The sequence below is a fragment of the Dreissena polymorpha genome, chromosome 4 (genome assembly GCF_020536995.1).
Source record: "Dreissena polymorpha isolate Duluth1 chromosome 4, UMN_Dpol_1.0, whole genome shotgun sequence".
In the NCBI taxonomy this organism is placed as follows: domain Eukaryota; kingdom Metazoa; phylum Mollusca; class Bivalvia; order Myida; family Dreissenidae; genus Dreissena; species Dreissena polymorpha.
Window position 1 is genome coordinate 84,544,378 of NC_068358.1, and position 23,543 is coordinate 84,567,920.

Below are 23,543 nucleotides of genomic sequence, written 5' to 3' on the forward strand. Positions count from 1 at the left end.
GAAGTACATATTAAAATACAATTGGGTAGTTTTTAATAACACTGACACACGTTTGCAATCATGATAACGCCAATAAATACATACAATTTATTTGATGTATTGCAAAAATTTACCTTTCGGTCTCTGAAAAAATAAAATATTTATACATTTAAAATATATAACATATTTGTCTGAAATGGTGATGATTTTGTTAATTTAAACTATTTTGCCAATTTTAGCTTAACTTATTTTTAATGGCATATAAAGTCCTAACACTATTTTTAATATATCATATATGTTTTTAATTAGTACCATTTCATTTGCTTTTTCACGCTTTTACTCTTCAATTTATCAAATTGGCGTGTTCTTTTTGCAGATAATTATAACACACCACACTCAAAAGGACTAACGAAACATTTCAAAAACATATTTATCATAAACAGCTCTAGATATAAACTTATTTCTCAGGCGCAAAGTGAAAAATTCGAACAATGTGTTGTTGTTTTTTCATATTATTTATCACTTATGTCAATATGACAAAACCATCGCATTTAAAAAAAATACATTTTGAGTAAAAAGCATGTGTGTGCAATAAAACGATTGCAGACTGCTCCATCGAAAATTGGGAGTACACTGCCATACTGTTGAACAAGCTAGTACAAGCACCTTAAACTCTGCTATCAAAATGACCTCATCAAAAAAATATCGAATATTTTTGTGACGGGATGCACATGCATGTAAAGACACGACCTAAATCTCTTTTTAGCTAACGGGAATTTGAATGGACCCGTATTCGAAAATGGACAAATACGCTACATGCATTTAGCTGATATTATGGGTTCTCAATGAGATAATGTGTCACTATGTTATCTAAGCTAAAGCATAAATAAATGATACTGAGCAACAAAGACTGGATACTTATTTTGTGCATGAGTGTATTATGAAAAAATATGTTAAATTATTGGTAAAATAAAATAAATAAAGGAATTTAAACCTGTAATTCTGCCATGGGGAGTTACATCGTCCAATTCAACATAGTCTTCATTGGAGCTTCAAAATTGAAAAAAAGTTGAGCTTCGTTAACAGTTAAGCTATGTATTTATTTATGATATTAAGGTTTACGGAAATTGCATTCAATGTGACAGCTGAATTATTTATTACTTTGTGACCAAATTGAAAAATTACATTTGTGGATGAATAACTTTGACTGACAACACTTAGTTAAAACTACTATTTTTCGGTTATAACACTACAAGTGTTCATTAATAGATAGTGCGACGTACGAATTGCAAGTAAACGATACAGTTTGAATGACGCTGTTATGTGTTTCATACATAATATGATGTTTTCCTGTTTTAAACATACTAAATTGAACACCATATTGTGCAATAAATGGGCCTTTTTTTACAGATTTTGGCATGTATTGAAGTTTGTCATTAAATGCTGTATATTGATAAATGTAAACATTTGTTCTTAAAAACTCAAGTTAAAAATCCAGTGTAAAATTTTAAAAAAGAAAAAAAAGTAACCCTCGAGAGGGCTCGAACCACTGACCCCTGGAGTCCTGGAGTAAAAAGTCTCCTATTTAGACCACTCGGCCATCCGTGCTCACACATAGAGAAATGTATTTTATACTTTATATAAGCAATCCTCGAAGTATTCCGAAATATAACGACAACAGCAGAACTCTCCAAATTATTCAATCGTTTCGCGTTGCAACGCTTTAAAATTTCAGTTTTTTAAATCGTCAAAAGATGTATATAATGGCTAATTCAAAGCATGAGCATGCTAAATGTTCAGTATTACTGTTTGCTCACAAATATCATTACTAAAACGAAAATTTGCGAATCTGGAATATTTTTTTTTAAATTTTGTCAATTTACCAAAACGTGGAAAGGCCCCTCTAACCTTTGAGTGATGTAAATGAACAATATTGTTTTTGTTTATATAGAATCTTGATATTGTGAGCAAGAGGTTCAATCATTTAATATTAAAGAAAAACTTGAAAGGGTTTCAAACTACTTGAGGAAAAGTCACTAATTTCAGTGCAATAGTTTCATGAAAGCATACTTTTCAAACAAAAAGTAAACTATTTAGTTTATTTTACAAGATAAATTGATGAATGCATTAACATACCTGTCCATTCCCGAGTTAACATAAACTTGATTGTTTCCTGAAATAATTCATACATACAATATTGATGTTTTATCACTCTTAATATAATAGATAAAAATTTAATCCAAGTCATATCAACCTGTGTAGTGATTATATATATTAAGTAGAATTTCAATACTTAAATTTACGATCTCACATTTTGACAAATGACAACGATTTTAAGTTGTAATTTCGAGCTCATGATTTATTTTACAGTATTGGATCATATTCCCATATCACAGGTGCCAATACATCAAAAAACTAAAAGTATATTAACAATTTACCATCTTGGACTGTGTTAACTGATGATCTGAAACAATAGGATACTTCATTTTTTTTACTTTACATTGCATCAATTCAAATTGAAGTAGTCTACACAACACAGTTAAAGACCACATTATTGTTCAGATCGTTATAATAATATTTTATTATAAAAATTTCGCGCAATATAATAGTATGTTACGAAACATTGCGTTTCTTATAATAATAAATTGCAAACAGAAAACTGTAATCGTTTTATATTTCTTCAAACAACTGTCAATGTTCATTAAAATATTTAATATTTCTTATTTATAATAATTTCGGTTCGGTATTCACTTTGAAAATTATAAATAAATTGTATTTTTAACTTAAATTAAATAATTGTAAATAAAACTTACAAATAAGTATTAGGTTTTGTCGTAACGCATCTATCTATTGATTTTCTGTAATCTAAGAAATTCAATTATTCAATTTAATAAATGATAAACTTTTGCATATGTAAAAGTTGATAACTTATTAGCTCAACTTATAATATATGTGTGGTTGATTAAATATTATCTTACTTTAAGATGTATGATAAGAGTTAACAGCATATTAAAAAGTACCAATTATTGATTCATTTATATAAGAATTAATCAGGACTGTCAAACAAATTTGAATTATATCTACTGTTGCTGGACGTTCGATTTCTTCTTCGCTTGAAGAAGAACACGGACACAGCTATAATTCCCGTAACGACTAAGGTCCCGGATGAAACGGAAGCAGCGAGCAACACAGTCATATTTGCTAAAAACAAATGACATCTATATAAAGTATTATTATATTCATTTGCTGTAGCTGCTATTTTGTTTGGCACAACATTCAGAACATTTACAAAATATATAATATATATTTTGCTAAACGAATGCAAGCAGTACCTATATATTTTAGTGAACTAATACGTAAAAAAATCAAATTAATAACTGCAAATACATTTCTTCCTGCACGTAGGTGGTGAACTGCTCCATTTTCCGGTACGTTCACATGTAATGGTGTCTGCTCCCAGCATTTCGAATCCTTCATTGCAGGAAAACGTTAGCGTAGCATTGACTGTTGTGATTACGGGATGGGTCAGTATGCGACCTTCGTGAATTTCAACGTTGCCACAATCTGAAGTTAACATCATTCAATGTTTAGTATTATTTCATATTCGGAAAGATCTGCAGTCAAGTTAAAACGGCGGACGAAATTTATAAATAAATATGACACGTTGTCACAACATGAAATACTAAAAGATATCGCTACATAGTCCGGGAAGGATCCATTACGAAAACCATACCAGAACAAGCCACAGACACATCCTGATCGTGTGAACAGTTATGGTACGTGGTGTATTCACAGTCGTTGATATGAGAGGCGTCGTTCCCACAGTTAAGCTCGTCGATAAAAATAGGACCAGTTCCTACTCCACTACTGCCAATCCCAGCAAACGACTGAGCACGCCTAGGAAAGGAAGTATTGAAACATGAATAAGCATTACCGCATGTATCCGTTTAGTTTTTGTATTATTTATTAAATGATGTTAAGTGGGCTTTAAATATCACAAATTATAGTTGAACATTTGTTTTAGAATTCAAATAATATACACGAAAAGAAGTTTATCACAAGCAATAAATGGATTATACGAACAGGTATCCCATCATCCTGCAAACCACTTCTGCTTCCTTCATCCCAAAGTGAGTACTGCATACGGTACCCCATGTGTTAAACACTTTCATCTCGACCCTCCCCTCAGCATGAGTTCTTCCATTCACAAGACGTACACTTTGTACGTTCATGGGTTTACCTTAGATGATCAGATGTATAAAAGTATTTTAAACTTTCATTACCACTTGTCTGACTTTCATCTTTCTTATGAGTTTAATATACTACGAGAATACGCCGGAACATGTGTGTTTTAGTTCTACACATATGTTACAACAAATGGATTACATATAACATGATTGTATAAGTTTGTAAAAGATATATTTTCATACAAAAGCATTCAGTTATTCCATAATAGTGTCAATAGTAACGTTTTCATTCTTCAAGTTTTATTTTTATTAAAGATTGGCTACGATGTGAAGTAAATACGTAACATATATTTTGACAGTTCATGTGTAATTGTTATTTTAAAGAAATACAAATATAGAACATTTTCTTGTATAAAGGTATACGTGAATGTGTACTTGTTCATTTTTTTCATTTAGGTAAAACTTTTTTATGAATCGGAAGTTTCATTTCTTACTGTATTCGATGCAATTCCCAAGTGTTGTCCACGTGCCTTTGTCGCAGATCGCGCGCAGCTGACCGACGTAAGACTTGTAAAATGAACAATCACCGTACATAACTACGTTCGAGTCACTGAACTCAAACATCCTGTCATCTAGGACCGTGACAAGTTTGCCACATTCTAAATTGAGTTGAACAAAGAAAAGTGATTCTTTAAGTTGCTATGTCAAAAGGTGTTACTATTTTTGATGATTTATCTGATTAACGTTTAGGGAATGATTTCTCTTTAACAAGAAATATATTGTAATAAACGAGGTTCAATTAAATATTTGAATACATTATTTGGCAAACTTATTAGCGCGTATATACATGACACTCTGGTATTTTACTATAGACGCGAGTGCTTTAACAGCGAATTCGAACTGCTTACACAACGTGATTCGCTGTTGCCTTGTGTCAAAGTGTTTAACAGTTGGTGAGAAGATATATACTCGTGAAAGGGTTTTTAATTTCACGGTCACTTCCGAGGTTTAATTTTTGAAATAGAGTTAATATATGTCTTGTACTTACCGTTGCAAACCAATGAAACATCGTTTGAGTGATCACAAATTCCCGTTTTCCTGTAATAACAATCTTTTATGTGGTTTCGATGCGATGTACAGTCCAGTTGATCGATGTAGATTTGTCCAGAACCTGGCCCGAAGTATGATCCGTTGTAGACTGCTGCGACACGGTAGCTGATTAATACACATTTATTCAATGAAAAATGGTATAACATTGATCTGAGATCAAATAAGGCATATATTAGTCTAGTAACTTGAAAAAAGTTGAAGCCAAGTAAAATGTATAATTGTATAATTTGTAAAACTATTAACGAACACCTAATAACTACGTGACACATCAAATAAACTCAGTCAAATGAATGTTAAATACTCCAACAATTAAACGTAACTTATTATATGGTTTTATCTTATATTCTACATTGTTTCTTATATTATTTAGTTGCCCTATGTAATTTTAGAAAAATCTCAGGATCCAGTTTTGCAGGAAGAAGGGCTTTCAAACAAACATAGAAACGGACAGACATGAAGAAAATAGTGTAAAGCATATAGTTATTGAAACTAGTAGGGAACATAAAAGTTGAAAAGATATATCATGTTACAGTGAAGTATTTAGAATATCGTTATGCCATGCCAGACAAAAGCCGAAATTATTGTTGTAAAAGGCCAATTTACCACTTGGTTGTCTGTGTAAAATGTAAGCTATACAATATATAATCTCTTCAATTTTCGAAAGGAATACAACTATCAAGGATATTCTTCTCTTAAAAGCATTTAAACCGAAATTCGCACCAGATGACATGCCTTTGCATTATCTAGAGTTAAAAATACCCTTATGGCGTAATACGGGCGCGCGCTTCGCTTGACACAAAATGACGTAATACACGCTTAGACTTTAAAATCTACATGTTAATACCCATATTTTTATAAACACATGCATTACATGAAATACATTAGACCTTATAAGTATTAAGTATCAAACTTACTTTCTCATCTTAACGATTACGTTTAAGAGCATGACTTTAAAATGTTCTTGGAAATTCCAAAAATATAAAAACAAATAAAATACGGATAATGTTTCATGTATAGAATTAGCAAATTTTATAACAAAGATCAAAGGTTCGCAGAAGGGATAAATGCTTCTATCCTACGATATTAATGGAAATATATTTGTTTTTACATAAACGAGTAGATGCATAAATAAATGTTAACCTCATATTTATAGATTTGCATGCAATATCACCGTCGACAAAGCTAAAATCTTTGGCGCATATTGTGCCATACGCATTTTTGACAGCTATTTCCAATCTTCCGGCGTTTGAGTTAGAACCGTCAGCGAGCCGTACATGCGTAACGTTGAGTTGTGGACCTTCAATAGGAGAAAGTAATTAAAAAAGAGTAAATATGAATAAGACTATATATATATATATATATATATATATATATATATATATATATATATATATATATATATATATATATATATATATATATATATATATATATATATATATATATAAACAAGTGGTTGTTGTTGATTTTGATTGCATTTTAATCGCATTTTATTTTAAATGGTTTTATGACATGTGTAGCTGATTATGAGAATCTGATTCAGATGCAACGAAGATGCCTTTTCATGTAAAATCATACTTACTTAAAATACAATTAATATTATTGTCAGACCAATTGCCACCATGACATCGAAATGATGTTATATTTGAAAAATATCCTTCATTACATAGCAGTGTAGCGGTAGCCCCATCATCAGAGTACACAATACTACCCATAGACACATTTAGCTGCGGGCATTCTGAAATAAGTTCGTTGAAAACACAATCAGTACTGTCACAATTACATAACACAATGAAAACATGTTTTTCATGTAGTCAAACCAGATCAAGTTTATGAGTGAAAACTATGAAAATTTAACTGCATTTCAAGCGTACACACTACCGATTAAAATTGAAAAGGGAGAGCACCATCGAGATGATCGCATTAAACATTCAGTATATACCAAGCGTATCAATATATTACGACTCCATCTTTTCCTGAACGTTATGGTTCATTTATACGTACTTCTGGGATCCCAGTGATTATAACGTTCTTCATTTAAAAAAGCACAATAGATAAACAGATTAAAACCGACATTATACAACCTTAGTATTTAGGAATAAAAGCATTTAACACGTGAATTGTTTGCCAATTTTCAGTAGATATACGCGTACATGGTGAATATGTATGAAATGTTCAACTCCAATCCAACACGATTAAATTTTAATTCTTACTTACTTAATATTAACGTTTCTAAACTTTTTAACTACAAATTTTCAAATATTTATTAGCCTTTTCACATTTCTTCAATTGATTTTTGTCAAAACAGGGACTATGCGAAAAATACCCAAATCAATAAATCAAGATTCTTTCACTTTTAAAAACATTTTTTAAGAGCATATACATGATTACCGAAACATTATGTTATGCCAGCTATAATTTAATCAACACTCACCTGAGCAAACAAGTATGTTTGAACCACCACAATATCCCCATGTCAGATAATCGACATAACGATTTGGGTCATATCTGCATTCACCAATGTAGGTATTTGTTGAGTAACAACTTAATCGGGGACTATATATCAATCCACTTCTATGTTCATGTTTTGAACAGCAGCGATGGCGTAAATAACTGCAATACAAATCAAGATCAAATAAAAATCCACTAAAGAAACATCATAATGCAATATGTGAAATCATTATTGCATGTTCTGACGTGCACACGTGCAGACTATAGTAAAAATAACCTGATCATTACACTCAAACCGCAGTATAATGATAAAAATTGAAAATTACAATTATACATACAAATGTTTACCTGTTGCACAATAAAAAAACTCATATTAAACTTAGCAAAATATATAATTCAACTTTGATGTAGAAGCTAAGCACTATTTGTTTTCGCTACAGCAGCGAGCAGTTATCACATAACGTTGCATTTATGATGTCTGAACAGTTAATTTATGTTTCCCATACAAATCTCGCACAATGTATGCAATAGTTTCTCCAAAACATTAAAACCCCGTTTCGTTGAAAATCTGTTTCATATTTCTCATACAAAAATAAAAGCATCTTACACTGGGCGGAACAGATATCCCATTTGCATCAAATGCTGTGTTAAATCTAATATGTTTCTATTTTCAAAGGTAATTTACTCGTTAGATCTTAATATATTTTAACGTACGTCATGTTCAACGATCTGCAAAGTTTGTCTGGCTGGTATAATTGCCCACACAGCGAACGCCAAACACCGCCGTGAAGCAATTCAACAATTCCGTTAGATTTGCTTGATCCGTTCACCAACCTAACGCCTGTTATATTAACCTTCTCGTTATAGCCTATAACACAATTTAAGCCTTAAACAACCTTGAAAATTAACACTGTACGTTGTCATTACCATAATTCACGCATTACTTTTATCAATTATATAACAACATTGTGTTGTGTTGTTTCGGATTAGTTTTCAACATTGTGTTTAAAGGTGTGTACTTTAACGCAATTTCAAATAACGATAACTTTTAATATCATTAATTATTAACCGTACAAACAATATACGATGCCTGAATTTTTATGTAATGCCCCTTCTAAAAATGGATCATTGATTACTCAATCAAGCCAATATGCTTATATCACATAAGTTCATCCCGATGAATAATTCGAACAATGTGTGTTGAACTGCAATTAAAATATTACGAGCTCTAAACATTGAATGGAAAGAATGCTCAAAATAAACTTACCTCCGCATATGATACCGGCATCTTTTGCATAGCTCCACGTTGTCTCATTGGTAAATACACACTCGTTTATGTTCTTTTCGGAACCAGTGCATCGAAATGAGCCCACATGAATTGAACCGGTCCCAGGACCAAATCCTGCATATATTTTCGCATAAGACCTGTAAACCAACGGATATAATGATGTCAATACAAACCTAAGCATCCAGTCATAATAATTATATAACGTTATGTTGTGTTGAACACAAAAAGGATAATACTTTATTTATATTCAATTGCACATTGATAACCATTTCGTTTTCGTGTTGGTATTAGTTTAGCGGATATTTCGAAGATAAAATAAGTGGAAATGCTATAAATAAAATGCAAACGCCAGTTGCTTCCTCACAATCTGCGCATACCTGTAATTCATCATTTCACAAAGAGCCCGAGCTTCGTTATATCCTAATTCGTCAGCATAAATAGTTCCCCAAACGTTGTTTATCTTTATTTCCACTGTACCAGCCAATAAAGAACTATTTATGCCAACAAGACGTATTTCCTGAATTTGTATCGGTCTACCTAAATTTAAATTATAATTAATTCATATGATTACTGCATACACAGACGGATAGATTGGTAACGTGTTCGCTATAAGAAAAATATAAAAATGATAATAAAAATTTCTTGATGTGAACAACACATTATTACCGACCTACGCATTTCTATTTATTCAATTTCATGATTGTATTATCACAATAGTGTTCAATTTAGTGAAATTAAAATCAAACGTAATACAACAAACATGATGTTTCTTTTGTCCACGTTCCGTTTCTGTTACATATGTATTGAACTGTTCTTGGATTGTCAGTTTGACAACGAACTATCACTGTGTTTGTCCTGTAGTCGTATGACTGTACGATGCCATATTGTACATCGAGGCGTCCACATTCTTTTTAAAATAAAGCAATTTACTAACGTTTATACTCTTCATAAAAATCATAAATGTGTATGCAAAAAATATTACATATGTGATGTAAGAGGCCTCTATGTTTATTTTCTTTACACACATTTTTTAAAATAACAACTATCTATTTCTATTTAAGAAATGTATAAAATATGTATCAATGTAGACAGATCGTTGTGGATTTGTTTTACGTACCAACGCATAGAACACGAGTTGGTTTGTATAGGCACTTATTTGAAGAACTCGGCCAAATATACGAACAGTTGTTGATATGATTTTCAAATCCATTGCATGCAAGATCCTTTATTAGTGCATATCGGTCTTGCACAATCGCATGGACATCGAGGTAATACGATGATGCACTAAAACGATACATTATATTATATTAAACGTGTTGAGAAAATAAGCTTCGATATTTGGTATTGTAAAGCATTATCTTATCCTAAAATTATATTATTTAACAGACCATATCAAACTTATTAAATTAGATTATCAACCATATAGGATATACTGTGCAATACTGTCACTTTATCAGCTTTGGCATATTATATTACCGGGATAAGGAAAGACATGGCAAATAATAACATTATTACCATACATAACAGTTTGCAGCCAAAAGTTCTGGTCGTTAATTTGGCTTCAACGTGATCTGACTGTCCCTTAATTAAGGCCCGATATTTTAATACAGCACTGTTATTTTATGCAGCACCGTTCTTCAAGCAAATGCAGCGATTTTTTTTCCTTCTTTATTAAGTACCGTTAAACGGCACTTCCCCAATTTGGAAAAAAAACACAACAAATTTCCCAATTGCTGACAAAAATGTTGATGGTTTTCAAATAAACAATTTTTTAATAAATAAAATGCAAACTTTAGTTAGTTTCCCTATGCAGTTCTATGGCTTGAACCTTAGTAAAAATGGTATTGACAATTTGACAACACTAAGTTATCCATTTTAAAGCATTTGGGAGCAAACAATCAAAAACACCAATTCCATTTGTGAAAACTTCTCGACGCGAATTTCTTCTGAATAATTTAAAACTGTAACCATAGTATTCAGCTTGAGAAACACCAGTATCACTTTACTGATACATAGGTAGGGACATTTTCATACAGAAATTACCTTAAACATATATCTTTTAAATAATTCTTAGCAACTTTTTCCTGAGGATCAATGTTTTGCCACATTGATTCACCTTCACTTAACTCATTAATACTTATTTTTTTACAATCGTATTTAATCATATTACCTTGGCGATAACATTCGTCACTTTTAATAGAATTAAAATATTAGATTAGCTATTTTCCTAAAATTAACAATGTGATATTGAGATCGACTTATTGTTTAATATCTATTATGAACATGACGTTCCAAATTTCAAAGACATCGTTCACCAAGTTAACATATGTTTGACTATTACCTAAATCCAAACATTCTGCAAACGACTTTCGCATCCTCATAGTCAAAGCTGTCGAAACACACACTGCCAATTACATTATCTACGTATAATGCAATGCGACCATCATAAGGACTTGACCCGCTTTCTAAATGGATTGTTTTTATATTGTGCTTAGTATCACCTGAAACTGTAAAATAAAAGCCATTTTATCAACATCGATTGTTTTAATATTGAAATCATGCAGAAAAAGCATATAGGTGAATGTTTTTCTAGATCTTAAAAGACATGACATTTTCTTGGCTAAATGTCATTTTGATTTTGGAAATGAGCGTGTAGTTGCGTCCTTTTTTATCCTTATTGTCATTTCATTTATTGATTCAAAACTATAAGAATGCCAAAAAAATGTTTCTTAAAAAAGGTTTAACAAGTAATTTGCAATAAAAAAGTTCGAAACATATTGATATCGTATCAACTGTTAAATGTTGTGTGTGGACTAATACAACATATAGGAAATTCTGAACTAACATAGGAAATATATGTTTTTGTATTCCTTTCGGACGTCCTGTCACAGTTACCTTTGCATGCGATCCACGTCTGATACTGACATACATGTCCTATAAAATGTCTACACTGATTGACGTTTGTCTCATTTCCAAAACAGTTCGATAGGATAACACCTGGACTTTGAAGTGTTTTCATGCTGCCACTATATGTTTTGGAGCTAAAATGCGATTTATAACAGGCATGAATGCTCAGAATTTCAACAAAAATGTGGTATATCTTCAATGGTTTAAATAATAGGAGTGTTTAGTCCTTTATTTGGTACGTGCGATATTTAGTATACGTATAATATTTGTCTATTAATCTAACCCATATTTCCAGACACAGTTAAGATAGTGCTGCCCCATGTTATATTCAGAGATTATGTTAGTGGTAAACATGTCACATACCATGCTGGATTCATTTAATAAAAACAGACAAAACACAACTACTTACGTCATTCCAAACTTCGAACAGAGAACGTTTGTCTGTGTAGAGTAAAAATAATATGTGTTCCTGTTGATGATCGTTGTACCACATAGTGGAAGCCACGTGTCACCTATCAATGCCTCTACAAACCCCTCCATGTAGTAGTCACTTTTACCAGTCAGACGAATGTCACGTATATCTGTGATGCAAACGGAATACATGTCAAATAACGGTTTTCTCTTGTAAATAAAATCAGTTTAAATTAGGACAGACAAAATGTCGGCTTTACCGTTATTTTCGCAGTGGTTAATATGTTCAATCCATCCACCTAATGGGGTGCATGTAAACATGAACTCTTGTTTAGATAATCCTCTCATACACGGACCACTGTACACATCACCGAAGTTGGTTATGTTCACATGCTCAAGCAGGCCATGGGGTGTTTCGAGTGTTGCATTTGGACAACCTGATATTCAAATTGTATAATATTCTCGTGAGATAAACATTGTAATCATACTTGATGATGACTATGACATATACGTTGCTAACTATTGTGTTAGAACACATTTTGTCGTTAACATTATGTAAGGAATTTAAACAGATTTAACATCTGAAAAATATAATATTAGTAGTTTCGGTAAGATAAACATACCGACGCACATTAAGCCAATATCATTGGAGTGTGTGCATGACGACGCACTGTATTGGGAACAGTTGTATATCGATTCTTCTGAACCCAAACAATGCAGATAAGTATAAAATATAGGTCCCCGTCCATCACCATATCGCCCGTCGATGTAGTATTCTAGAGAACTTTGTTTTCAAGAAACGAAATACAATTGCACGTAATGACTATGCAGCTAATATACTTGCATATATTTAGACCAACGTGAAGTACACTCGTGATATGTTTATAGGAATATAATTAATCTAATAACGTCATAAATAAATTCACATCTTCATTATATTCAACACAAATGCATTTTTCTCGGAACACAATACATTCTTTTCATGGCATAATTTTGCATATATATGATAAAGTATATGTATTCAAAAGGCGCCTAAATCTGCGACTATAAAAGGATGTGGAGTACCGATAACAATATCAACAAAACTAGCATTTTCATAAGATTTTGACAAGTATTAAGATTTTGTTTATGATTGGTTCGAATATATGCATACACAGAATAATTTATGCTAAAATAAAAAGCAGTTATTAAAGGGACTGTCCATAAGATTAAAGCGTCGTTCGACGCAATTCGATATTTTGGGAAACTACGATGATTGCTTATATAGCTAAAAAATACCTCCGCATTTGACATGAGCGTGGATGGTCGAGTGGTAAAGTCGGGAGACATTTTACTCCAAGCTTTCATGACTCTAGGGGTGAGTGGTTCGAGCCCTGTGGAGGTTAACGTTTTTTCTTCTTTTTTTTTAAATTGTATTCTTATTTTTTACTGGAGATTTTTAGTTCAAATGTTTAAATTTATCAATATAAATCATTTTAAGCAGTTAATGACAAGCTTTAATACATGCCAAAATCTGTTGGACGGCCCCTTTAAAATACGTAAGAACTTAATGATTATGTCATGCTATATTTATTGTGCTTTGTGCGATCGTGTAATGTATGTACATTTATGTGCGTGCTATAATGTAACACTCGACATAATAATAAAAATACATTTATTAAAATATGTTTAAAGTTTTCATATCTCTTGTTAAAGTGTACTTTGTGATTTACCGCAGGTCTTTGTGCAGCATTCTACAGAGCACATTGGCGGCGTTCACACCAAAACCATACGAACACACGGTTCCCCAGACGCCATGTTTTCTAATTTCAACTCGTCCTTCCAAATCGCTGTAACCACCAACAAGGCGGATATCCTTGTCCGTTAAGTTATCTGTATTCAACACACAGTCATCGTTATATATGCTTTTCCAGTCACTGTTTGCAATTGTGCATTTGTTTTAAAGAGGTAATTTACGCTTAACTCTCTGTGTCTTATTCAACATCGTTATAATATATTTGACGATTTAACATTGTAGCGTACTTACATCTTCGGTATGAAGCGGCGACTACACTCGATGCGAAGCACACATAGGACAGTATCACTGCAGGTATACAAAATATTGTAAAAATGAACCAATTGATGAGCTTTACATTGAAATAAATTGCATTCGGATACTGATAGTGCTTTGTGTATTTTATGCACAAACACGAGTGTTTGTTTTATATTAAACTAAGTGTCACATAGTGCCTAAGATATATTACTAAGGATAGTATTAATCTATTTTTGTTTTGCAACAAGTTCAATATCGTATCTGCCTAAATAGATATCCAAACATACACCATATGTTAACGTCAAACTAGACGAAGAGAATGCACAAAGTTAATTGCCCATTGCTTGTTTTGCTGATTAGTCATGCCTTGGGTATGCATTCGGCCCATTGATTGTTGCATAATTTCATGTAAATGGCGGGCTAACGTCCATAAGCGTCCGTTGCATGCGTCATATTACGTCATTGCCTTTGGGTACGTGGTTTTGCAAACGGCCCATCAGAATTTTCAAATGTTACAATCGACTGTTTCATTGTTTATATCTGTATTTTTACTTAGTTAAATGGACAGTACCATGCACACAGCCGGATATAGAAGTCAAACAATTAGTTGTTGTCGCGGGGCGTCCTCGGCCGTTAAGCCGCCGCGCGTATGTTGTAGTTCAGAATATTGTTCGGACATGACATTAGAAAGCGTTGTGTTAAATCAAAAGAAATAAATCGCTATGAACACTTATATGGGATTGTGTACGTTCATTATGTTTCAAAGACTTCATCACAAAGTCATTTATGGTTGCCGATGACCTAGGATCGAAGTGAAGTACAGCACTATACAGTATCTCAGGCCACGGAAAAAGGACAAAGTTGATGAAGAGGTCAGTTTATTCATAAATGATGGCAATTATGGCAATTATACAATTGCAGGAGGGATTTTAAAATTTATGTTAGAAATAGAACGTAAAAGGCGTCAATACAACACAATTTTTAGGAATTATTTGGAAAGAGTTTACGCTGTTATGCGCTTTAATCAGTATCAAAATTTATAAAATTTTGCTTTGATCGGTAAATGTTTCCTAAAATCCAGTGAATGAGAATAAAATAATATTTAATAACGTATTAGAGTTTTACATTATTTGATGAGTTATGGAAATAAAGAAACTAGAAAGTATCAGAACTATACATGATAAAAATAAAGCAATGTGTGATACAGATGATTAAGCAAATTTTAACAATTTTCCCAATGCGTGTTTATTATTACAATACAGAAATTAGGGACGTGACCATAAATGATAAGAATTAGAGACGTGCGAATAAAGTAGAATATTTGAAGAATTTTACAATAATAACGCAGTGTATAGAAAAATAAATTAAAATGTAAACAAAAATAGGAAAGTAGACTTAATGTGTGAGACAGACAATAAAATACAAAAAGTAATGTTCATATGTATTTAATGTATTTTGCGTATTAGTATGAGATGTATATAGGAATTGTATATATTTTTATTGAAGGTCTTAATAGGTGTAATTTGAAGTAAGAATTTAATGTGTCTCTGTCGCGTGTAACGCAGTTAAAATCAAACGATATGTGCACATTAAATTCCTGTTATAAATGTATCTTATAGTTAAATGGATACACGAGTTTATGGTTAATCGGCTACCCGTTACTTAAGAGTTTAATGGGTGCACGAGCCTAAAGTTGATCGGCAACCCATTACTCGGCGACCAGTTACTTAAGATTTTAATGGAGCACGATTATAAGTATGAAATGTTGGTAAATTTGTATATATATTTATTGAAGGTCTTAATAGGTGTAATTTGAAGTAAGAATTTAATGTGTTTCTGTCGCGTGTAGCGCAGTTAAAATCAAACGATATATGCATATTTAATTTTTGTTATAAATGTACCTTATAGTTAAATGGATGCACAAGTCTATGGTTAATCGGCTACCCGTTACTTTAGATTTTAATGGCTGCACGAGCCTACGGTTGATCGGCTACCCGTTACTCGGTGACCAGTTACTTAAGAGTTTAATGGAGCACGATTCTGCTAGTAATCGGCAATCCGTTACTTAAGGTAACATAGAGAATTATTGGTGGAATAATGTTATTGCATTATATCTATGTGGGATGGCTGACAAATTTACGACAAATTTGCGTGTCGTAAATCAAGACTTTGGCATCCCCATGATTTAGATAATAAGACTCGAAGTTGAGATATGCCAATAGGTAGACATAAAAGTAATAATTATATTATAATTATTGTAATATAAAAAGAAAACTATCTGTCTCACCACAAAGTAAATGTAGTTGAGTGTAATTGTTACAGTTTGTAAAGTCAAAGTAAATATATATGGTGTATGCCATTATAAAAAATTGCCTAGGGCGTACACATGTCAACAATTAAGTATATGAATGCAGAATCAGTTTTAAGCAGGTCGATAAATTAACCTGTCGGGTTTTACAGAGTAAACACACGATATTGTGATTCATAAATACACATACGAAAATGACCTGGCAGAGGTCATACTGCCATGTACTTGTTTGATGTAAGTTTCGAGGTATTGACTGATATTTTGTTTATATGTTTTGCCATCATTACGAATAACTGGTTTTTAAACAACACTTCGATGCGAATTTTAACACAATACAATCAGTGATCGACGTTTCCACACAAGAATATCCACAACGAATTGAAGGTTATACTTCGTGAATATATGCACAAGAGGACATCACTTCTTTGCTCGCAAAGCATAATACATGGTCCTTATTGCTGAAATGAAATCAACGCCTGGGAATCTTCGAAAAGACATTGCGTGACGCAAATATGGACAAAATTATGACGTTTTACATATGGAATGATGCAGCGGTTCGTGTAATTGACGTGCTTATAAATCTGGAGCCTTAAGACATCATGGGGAACTACCATTGCTGAGACCTTGTAAGAATTTTTGACCAAATGAAGACCTTAATGTCCCAAGAGAAGCGATGGCAAAGATTAAACAACAGAAACAACAACACGATGACAACACATTAAATTACAACAACAGAAACTACTACGCAATGACGGTTGGTTCAACGACAAAAACAACAGGAACAACAATGACCTAACCAGCCTCGATGTGAACCTAGATACACAGATCAACGAAGCCAACCGCGCACGAATGACGGGCTGATCTTCTTCACGGCGGCTGTGATAGACCCGACTTGAAAGCAACAGCGTATTTACTACGTGCGATTCACCTACACAGTATGGAAAGGGAAGGAAAAACCGACCTAACAGCAACATCGTATTCGCCGTTAGCAACATTTTGATGTACCATCTGCAACTCCCGACGTACAACCAGCCGAATGATCAACGCCATTGGACCTGTGATATTGTTCCACTCCATTTTGATTGACATTTAAATTGCATAACATAACCTACACTTATTTATTTCAATTGAAACATTCGTAATAATCTCATTATGCAAATAAGTGACATATGTACTTGAACGGTAACTGGACAGTACCACGCACACAGCCGGATATAAGAGGCACACAATAAGTTGTTGTTGCGGGGCAGTCCCCGGCCGTTATGCCGCCGTATGTATGTTGTAGTTCAGAATATTGTTCGGACATTGGAAAAAGTTGTGTTAGAGTTAAATCAATAGAAATAAATCGCAATGAACACTGAAATGGAGTTGTGTACGTTTGTTATGTTTCAAAGACAACGTCACATAAGAATGTCATGCGATATAAAATAGGTGTACATGACATCGGTCATGTAACTCTTGTAAATCAAGTAAAGCTGCATCATTGGCATAGTAACTTTTTTAAGCTCTTTTAGAAAGCGGTTGCTAAAAACTGTTGGCGTCCGTTTCGATTTCTGGGGCATGTGTTCCTCAAAAGTTCTTCGAAAAACCGAAGTGTTGAACGTGTGTAGTTTCTGTAAGTTATTGTCTCTTCAAGTCTGAAATGAGTATCCAAGGTGATTCACACTTGGCTGAGATGCTGTCGTCACTCTTCACATTTCACGTGTCTCTTTATACTTTGGGGCTAAAATGTTCGTCATCATTTCGATTCAAATTATCACATGGTCATCATCTGCCATTATAACATGGTAGAGGGATATGCTCTGTTTAAAGGGTGAAGACACAGTGATGTCTATGTAGGTCGGGCTGCATTAATACTCTCATTTCTCTAGTTTTCGCCTTAATCTTGAGGAGGTCGATATTGTAATCGTATTGTAATCGTATTGTTACGGAGCGAATAAGTTATGATGAACGTATTATAATGTACACGCATGTACCAGATCAAAGGAACTCGGGGAAACACACGTGTTATGATCTTGAAAAATACATATCATTTTGTGCACTTCATCTCAATAGCTTATAAAACGATCAATTATGAAAGACAAATCATAGCATTCATAAAAGATCGCACATAAGTCGCAACCTATAGCATAAGCTAGGAACCGTTCCAGTTCTATACTTAACGACAACCATCTAAACCCATTCCCACTACTACTAACACTTCAGAGGGCAGTGCCGCTGTATGATATATTAGACGACATGACTACCAGATTGTGCCGATCGAACAGGCGTTGCAATAATCGGGAGCGCTGAGGTAAGTTACGTATATGAACCCCGCTACACGTCAGTTTTTGTCGAAAATTGTTACCGTTCTAATGGCATTGCATGCAATTAATTTATATTCCGATTTATTGTATTTAGAGTTTTTAATACATATTCTGCACATAGCACTTTTGGACTGAAAGTTCTGCACTAAGATAATTGATTGTGTGTAGAAATGTCATGCAGTTTTTGAACATTTGTATTACATTTATATTTGAGTCAATAGACGAAGCAAATGTGATTAACGTTTGGTTTCTTGAGTCGAAACTTAACCTTTATGGGTGAACACAGCGAAATAAATTTATTTTGTGCTTGGCCCAAATCCAATGTACCTAGGAAAATACATTTAACATGTTTAAGGAAGACAAAATGTTTTGGCAAAACAACATACAAATAACTTCCTTTTCAAATTACCGCACATTTTATAAATTTAAGACTCCATGCATTCGAACTTCCTGGTACTTAAACTATCGATTGCGCATGTAGTTCCAATCTAGTACTTTGTTTACGTCATTAATTTCTTAAATATACGTTGTTTGAAACATTACTCTGTCAAAAACTCCCTCTTAACATTCCATATTTTCAAACAAATTAATGAGCTCGTTTAAGAACATATGGTATGACATATTATGTGTGATTGCATGATTAAAAAAATATTAGCTAAGTGTCTAAAGAAGATATTTCTATTTCGCGAGTCTCAGAAGATCTAAACCATGCGTTTTTATATACAGAATATAAGGTCGTTTACTTTTGAAATTGCATTGTATCAAAAAACGCCAACCATATATTCTTTTTTTTACCTGCAGCTTTGTTTTCAAACACATTGTTAAAAATTAGACCCTAAAAAGGTAAAATATAGCAATTCACAAATATTTAGCGATTTTTAGTGCAGCACAAATGGTAAAGGAGACAGTCTGATGACGTCAAGATGAATCGACGTGTATTGAGCAGTAACCACACAAAAAAATAGTTCTAAATCAAAATTTTCAATAATAAAATTTGAATATATTTATTGATTGATCAAACATTCGAAGCAAAATTGTGTTACTTGTATTGAAAATATCTAAACATGATGATGTCATTTCATCTATAAAACTGTAGTCTCAATGAACGCTTCTGTTAAAACGTGTGAAATGCAAACAATCATAAGAAACACAAGATGTGCATTCACAAATGAAATTAACAAAACTTCGTCACATTGATTCGCATTGTTTCATGAAGGAAATGCATATAAGTTTTAACCACAGAGCGTCAAGACAAGCGGGATCATCACAATTTCTTAGTATTTTGCATTCGTCTAGATTAACGAAATTTTGAAATTCCAGTTTCTTCTATAGGGTTAAGATAACCTTGCCTTTACCATGTAATTTGTCTGCACATACCACATTTAAACCGTTCAATTATATATTGCATTACGTTTTCATGTCGCACAGCCATTTTATTAAAACTATTTCTCACCGAACTGTGTGGCTTTACCATTAAACTTCCCGTGTTTTAATGTTGTTTAAGTCAACATTTTCCATGATATGCTATGACTTTTTGATTTCTATTACGTTAACAAATCGTAGTAAAGGTGTTTTACGAAAAAAGGTAATACGCAATAATATTAAATATAACAATCACATGACTTACTGAAGCGTTTATCCATTTCTCAACCAGAACAAGCTTCAAACTATCCGTGTAAACGACTTTGTCCATAAGGTAAGCAGCTTGTCAACTATTGCAAATGCGATGTGATTTGTGTGCAGCCAGTAATTACAGGAAGAAAACTAAACAATGTGTACACTTGAAGATGTAAACAGCTTTTCGCGTTATTGAATGAATCGTATAAAAGATCATCTTGGCGCGTTACTGAATAAATTGTATATGCGATGATCCATTTTACCTGTTTTGAATAAATTGTTAGGTATCCTAAAAAAATTGTTTCAAACATAAATTATTTTACTCGTCCATCATTGGCATAATTTCAAAGATTAACTATTTTACTTTAAAGTAAAAACAATAATTCAATTTAAAGAGACCAGTTTACTATTTTTAATATAAATTGTACGTTAAAGTACCTCTGGGTTGATATAAATAAATGAAAATCACTCAAGTTTCTTCGTTGTGTTTTTAAACAATAAAATCAGCAGTCCCTTTTCTTACAATACGAATATCGAGCCGCAGGCAAAATGCAGTATGGTATTTGATATTTGAACTTAAAGGAATATCGAACCAGGACGAATATCTTGTACATAGCTATACATTATGATTTAAACAAGTGAAGAAGACATAGCGCCTAGCTATGCATTTATATTTTCTGATAAAAGTCTAGCGCATAGCTACAAATTATAATGTTCGCATCTGACGAAGATCTTGAACATGCATATGAAGTCATAATTGCACATCTGATGAAGATCTAGCAAATTGCTATGAACTTTGATTAAAACATCTGATGGTGATCTGTTGCCTAGCTATACATTCGGATAAGAACATGTGATGAAGATCTGGCGCTGATGTATTCATTCGGAAGTGCAAACCTGATTAAGATATAGTGCATATCTATGAATTATGCTTATACATCTGATGAAGACCGAACATCGTATGAACTTTTTACGTTTAACACCAATATATGTTCAATGCGGGGACTCACGTGGTCAGAATTGAGAAAAAAATGGCCGCCGATGCCTCGGTGCCTCGATTCGATTGAGAAATCGAGTTTTCAAACAGGTACATCTTCCTTATCACCGTCTATCATCACCACCGGAAATAGATGACCAGCGAAGCGAAAGTAAACAAACCAACCATGGAGAGCAGTTAGTATTTACCTAAAATATCTAATAATTACGCGCTCCTGGATAACCAGTGCGTGTAAGGCATCTTACAAAAAGATTAATATGTTTAAAAATCTATATTGCAATTCGTATTGATGAAGCGTTATTCACACACATTTAGGACTGCTTGGTATCGGTTTGAAATGGGTACTTCTCGAAGAAACAGCTTTTCTGTTATGATTTCATGGTTTGTCATCTTGTATGGAGTTGATTTCCTATTCGTATAGGCAATAGATACCATCTTAACGCTATTTCTGGTCTTGGTTTGATTATTGTTCGTGGAAATCTGTAGTGTACGGCGAATAGTTGCTTATGGCAAAAGTCGTGTACGGTGAATAGTTAAAGTCATGTACGGCGAAGAGTTGCATCGTATTGGCATTTTAACACTAGTCTGATAACTGATTATAATAAAATGAATAGTTAAGTGAAAACATTCCATTCATTTGAATGTTTTACCCATTTTACCACGCCTATGCAGTATGAGAAGCTGGAGGTACGTCATTTTCGATCGATGCCGACGATACTTAAGATTTGTACTTGGGACAGCGGACCGATAACTCTGCTTTCTGAATAAAATGGTATTTGTGCGCATTTGACGCATCTCGATGGGGCTCAAAGACGCTTCAAATAAGTACCCTGACGATTTTCGTATTGGAAATTGTTCGAAATTATCCTTCGGTGACAATTGAATACTTACTATTTTATTTTGCTATAAGCCGAACATATCAAGTTCTATTCGCCGTACACAACGAAGTTTATATTTCAGCCAAACATTTGCATACTTACTATATTTTTTGGCTGAAGCTTGCAAAAACCGATAGTTTTTATAAATCATTTTGCGACCCATCGAAAAATATGGCAAAATTAGTATACTTTCCTCGGACAAAGGAAAAAAATGTCCCAATCCACTTAACTTTTGGTACCAGGTAGCAGATGATTGATCTATTTCAACACTCGGATGTATTAATTATGAACTCCAACAACTTATGATAGAAGTTTGATATGTCCACTATTAATTTGTAGCACAGCTTTTGGAAAACGTTCGCGATACAAATGGTACAACTTATTCTTTTCACGAGCACTACCTCTTGCGTGATGTTTACTTTCGCTTAACTGGTCATCTACTTCCGGTGGTTATGATAGATGGTGCTTATTACTTCCTTGTTTTTAATCGGCTGACGCCTATCATAGGCCCAGCCGTAAGCGGTTTCAGCGAGTATCAACCATTTTCCTCTGGTTGGTCTGTCTGAGTAGATAAGTCATGGAATATTTCCTGAACCGTCAATTAAAATTGAACACGGACTAACATTAATATCACTGTTTTCACACTAATTAGCACTGTTTAAGTACCAGTTGTTCATGTGGACGCATTTTGGTTGACAAACATTGATAAATCGATCGCTCATGGCGTTTTTTTATTAGATAAAGTTGAGTTCCGATTGGTTTTGACGATTGATATTGAGCACGCACATGGACCTTATACACGGACAACTTCTTGAACAGCCTGATATTGAGCACGCACATGTCAAGGCATACCGTTTTCTCCGCTCAATTAGTCTAAAACAACCTCGCATTGGCATGTTCTGGTGCATGTAGCGATACATATCTAATGTAAAGGCACTGCAAATGTTAGTTTTGTATACGAAATTGGCTATCTGGTACAGCAATATTTTATTTTCAATAGGAATTTTATTGCTAGCCTGTTTTGGTGTAGCTGCTTTTTGTTATGGCTTGCATAACCAGCACAAATACAATG

General features: G+C 33.2%; 1 protein-coding gene across 1 annotated transcript; it reads right to left on the bottom strand.

Annotated features, from left to right (window-relative positions):
* Window positions 1–109: 109 nt before the first annotated feature.
* On the bottom strand, window positions 110–20,717 carry LOC127878562 (scavenger receptor cysteine-rich type 1 protein M130-like). Its single transcript, XM_052425093.1, has 27 exons — window positions 20,607–20,717; window positions 14,360–14,416; window positions 14,046–14,205; window positions 12,957–13,117; window positions 12,594–12,770; window positions 12,332–12,503; window positions 11,911–12,056; window positions 11,357–11,522; window positions 10,133–10,299; window positions 9,776–9,922; window positions 9,393–9,552; window positions 8,995–9,152; window positions 8,442–8,595; window positions 7,711–7,889; window positions 6,859–7,014; window positions 6,489–6,573; window positions 5,215–5,381; window positions 4,661–4,825; window positions 4,063–4,219; window positions 3,713–3,876; window positions 3,367–3,543; window positions 3,064–3,180; window positions 2,793–2,844; window positions 2,418–2,443; window positions 2,116–2,152; window positions 974–1,029; window positions 110–123 (listed from the first exon to the last, which is right to left on the bottom strand). The coding sequence occupies exons 1-27, from the start codon at window positions 20,620–20,622 to the stop codon at window positions 110–112; spliced, it is 3,393 nt and encodes a 1,130-aa protein (XP_052281053.1). The 5' UTR covers window positions 20,623–20,717.
* Between the last annotated feature and the right edge of the window lie 2,826 nt (window positions 20,718–23,543).

Bases quoted from the DNA above. Each gene is read 5' to 3' on its own strand.
- LOC127878562 (XM_052425093.1), bottom strand. The intron at 12,504-12,593 runs GTAAAGCCGACA...TTTGCATCACAG, and splicing joins TAACCACTGCGAAAATAACG to ATATACGTGACATTCGTCTG. The intron at 9,923-10,132 runs GTACGTAAAACA...TATTTTAAAAAG, and splicing joins AACTCGTGTTCTATGCGTTG to AATGTGGACGCCTCGATGTA.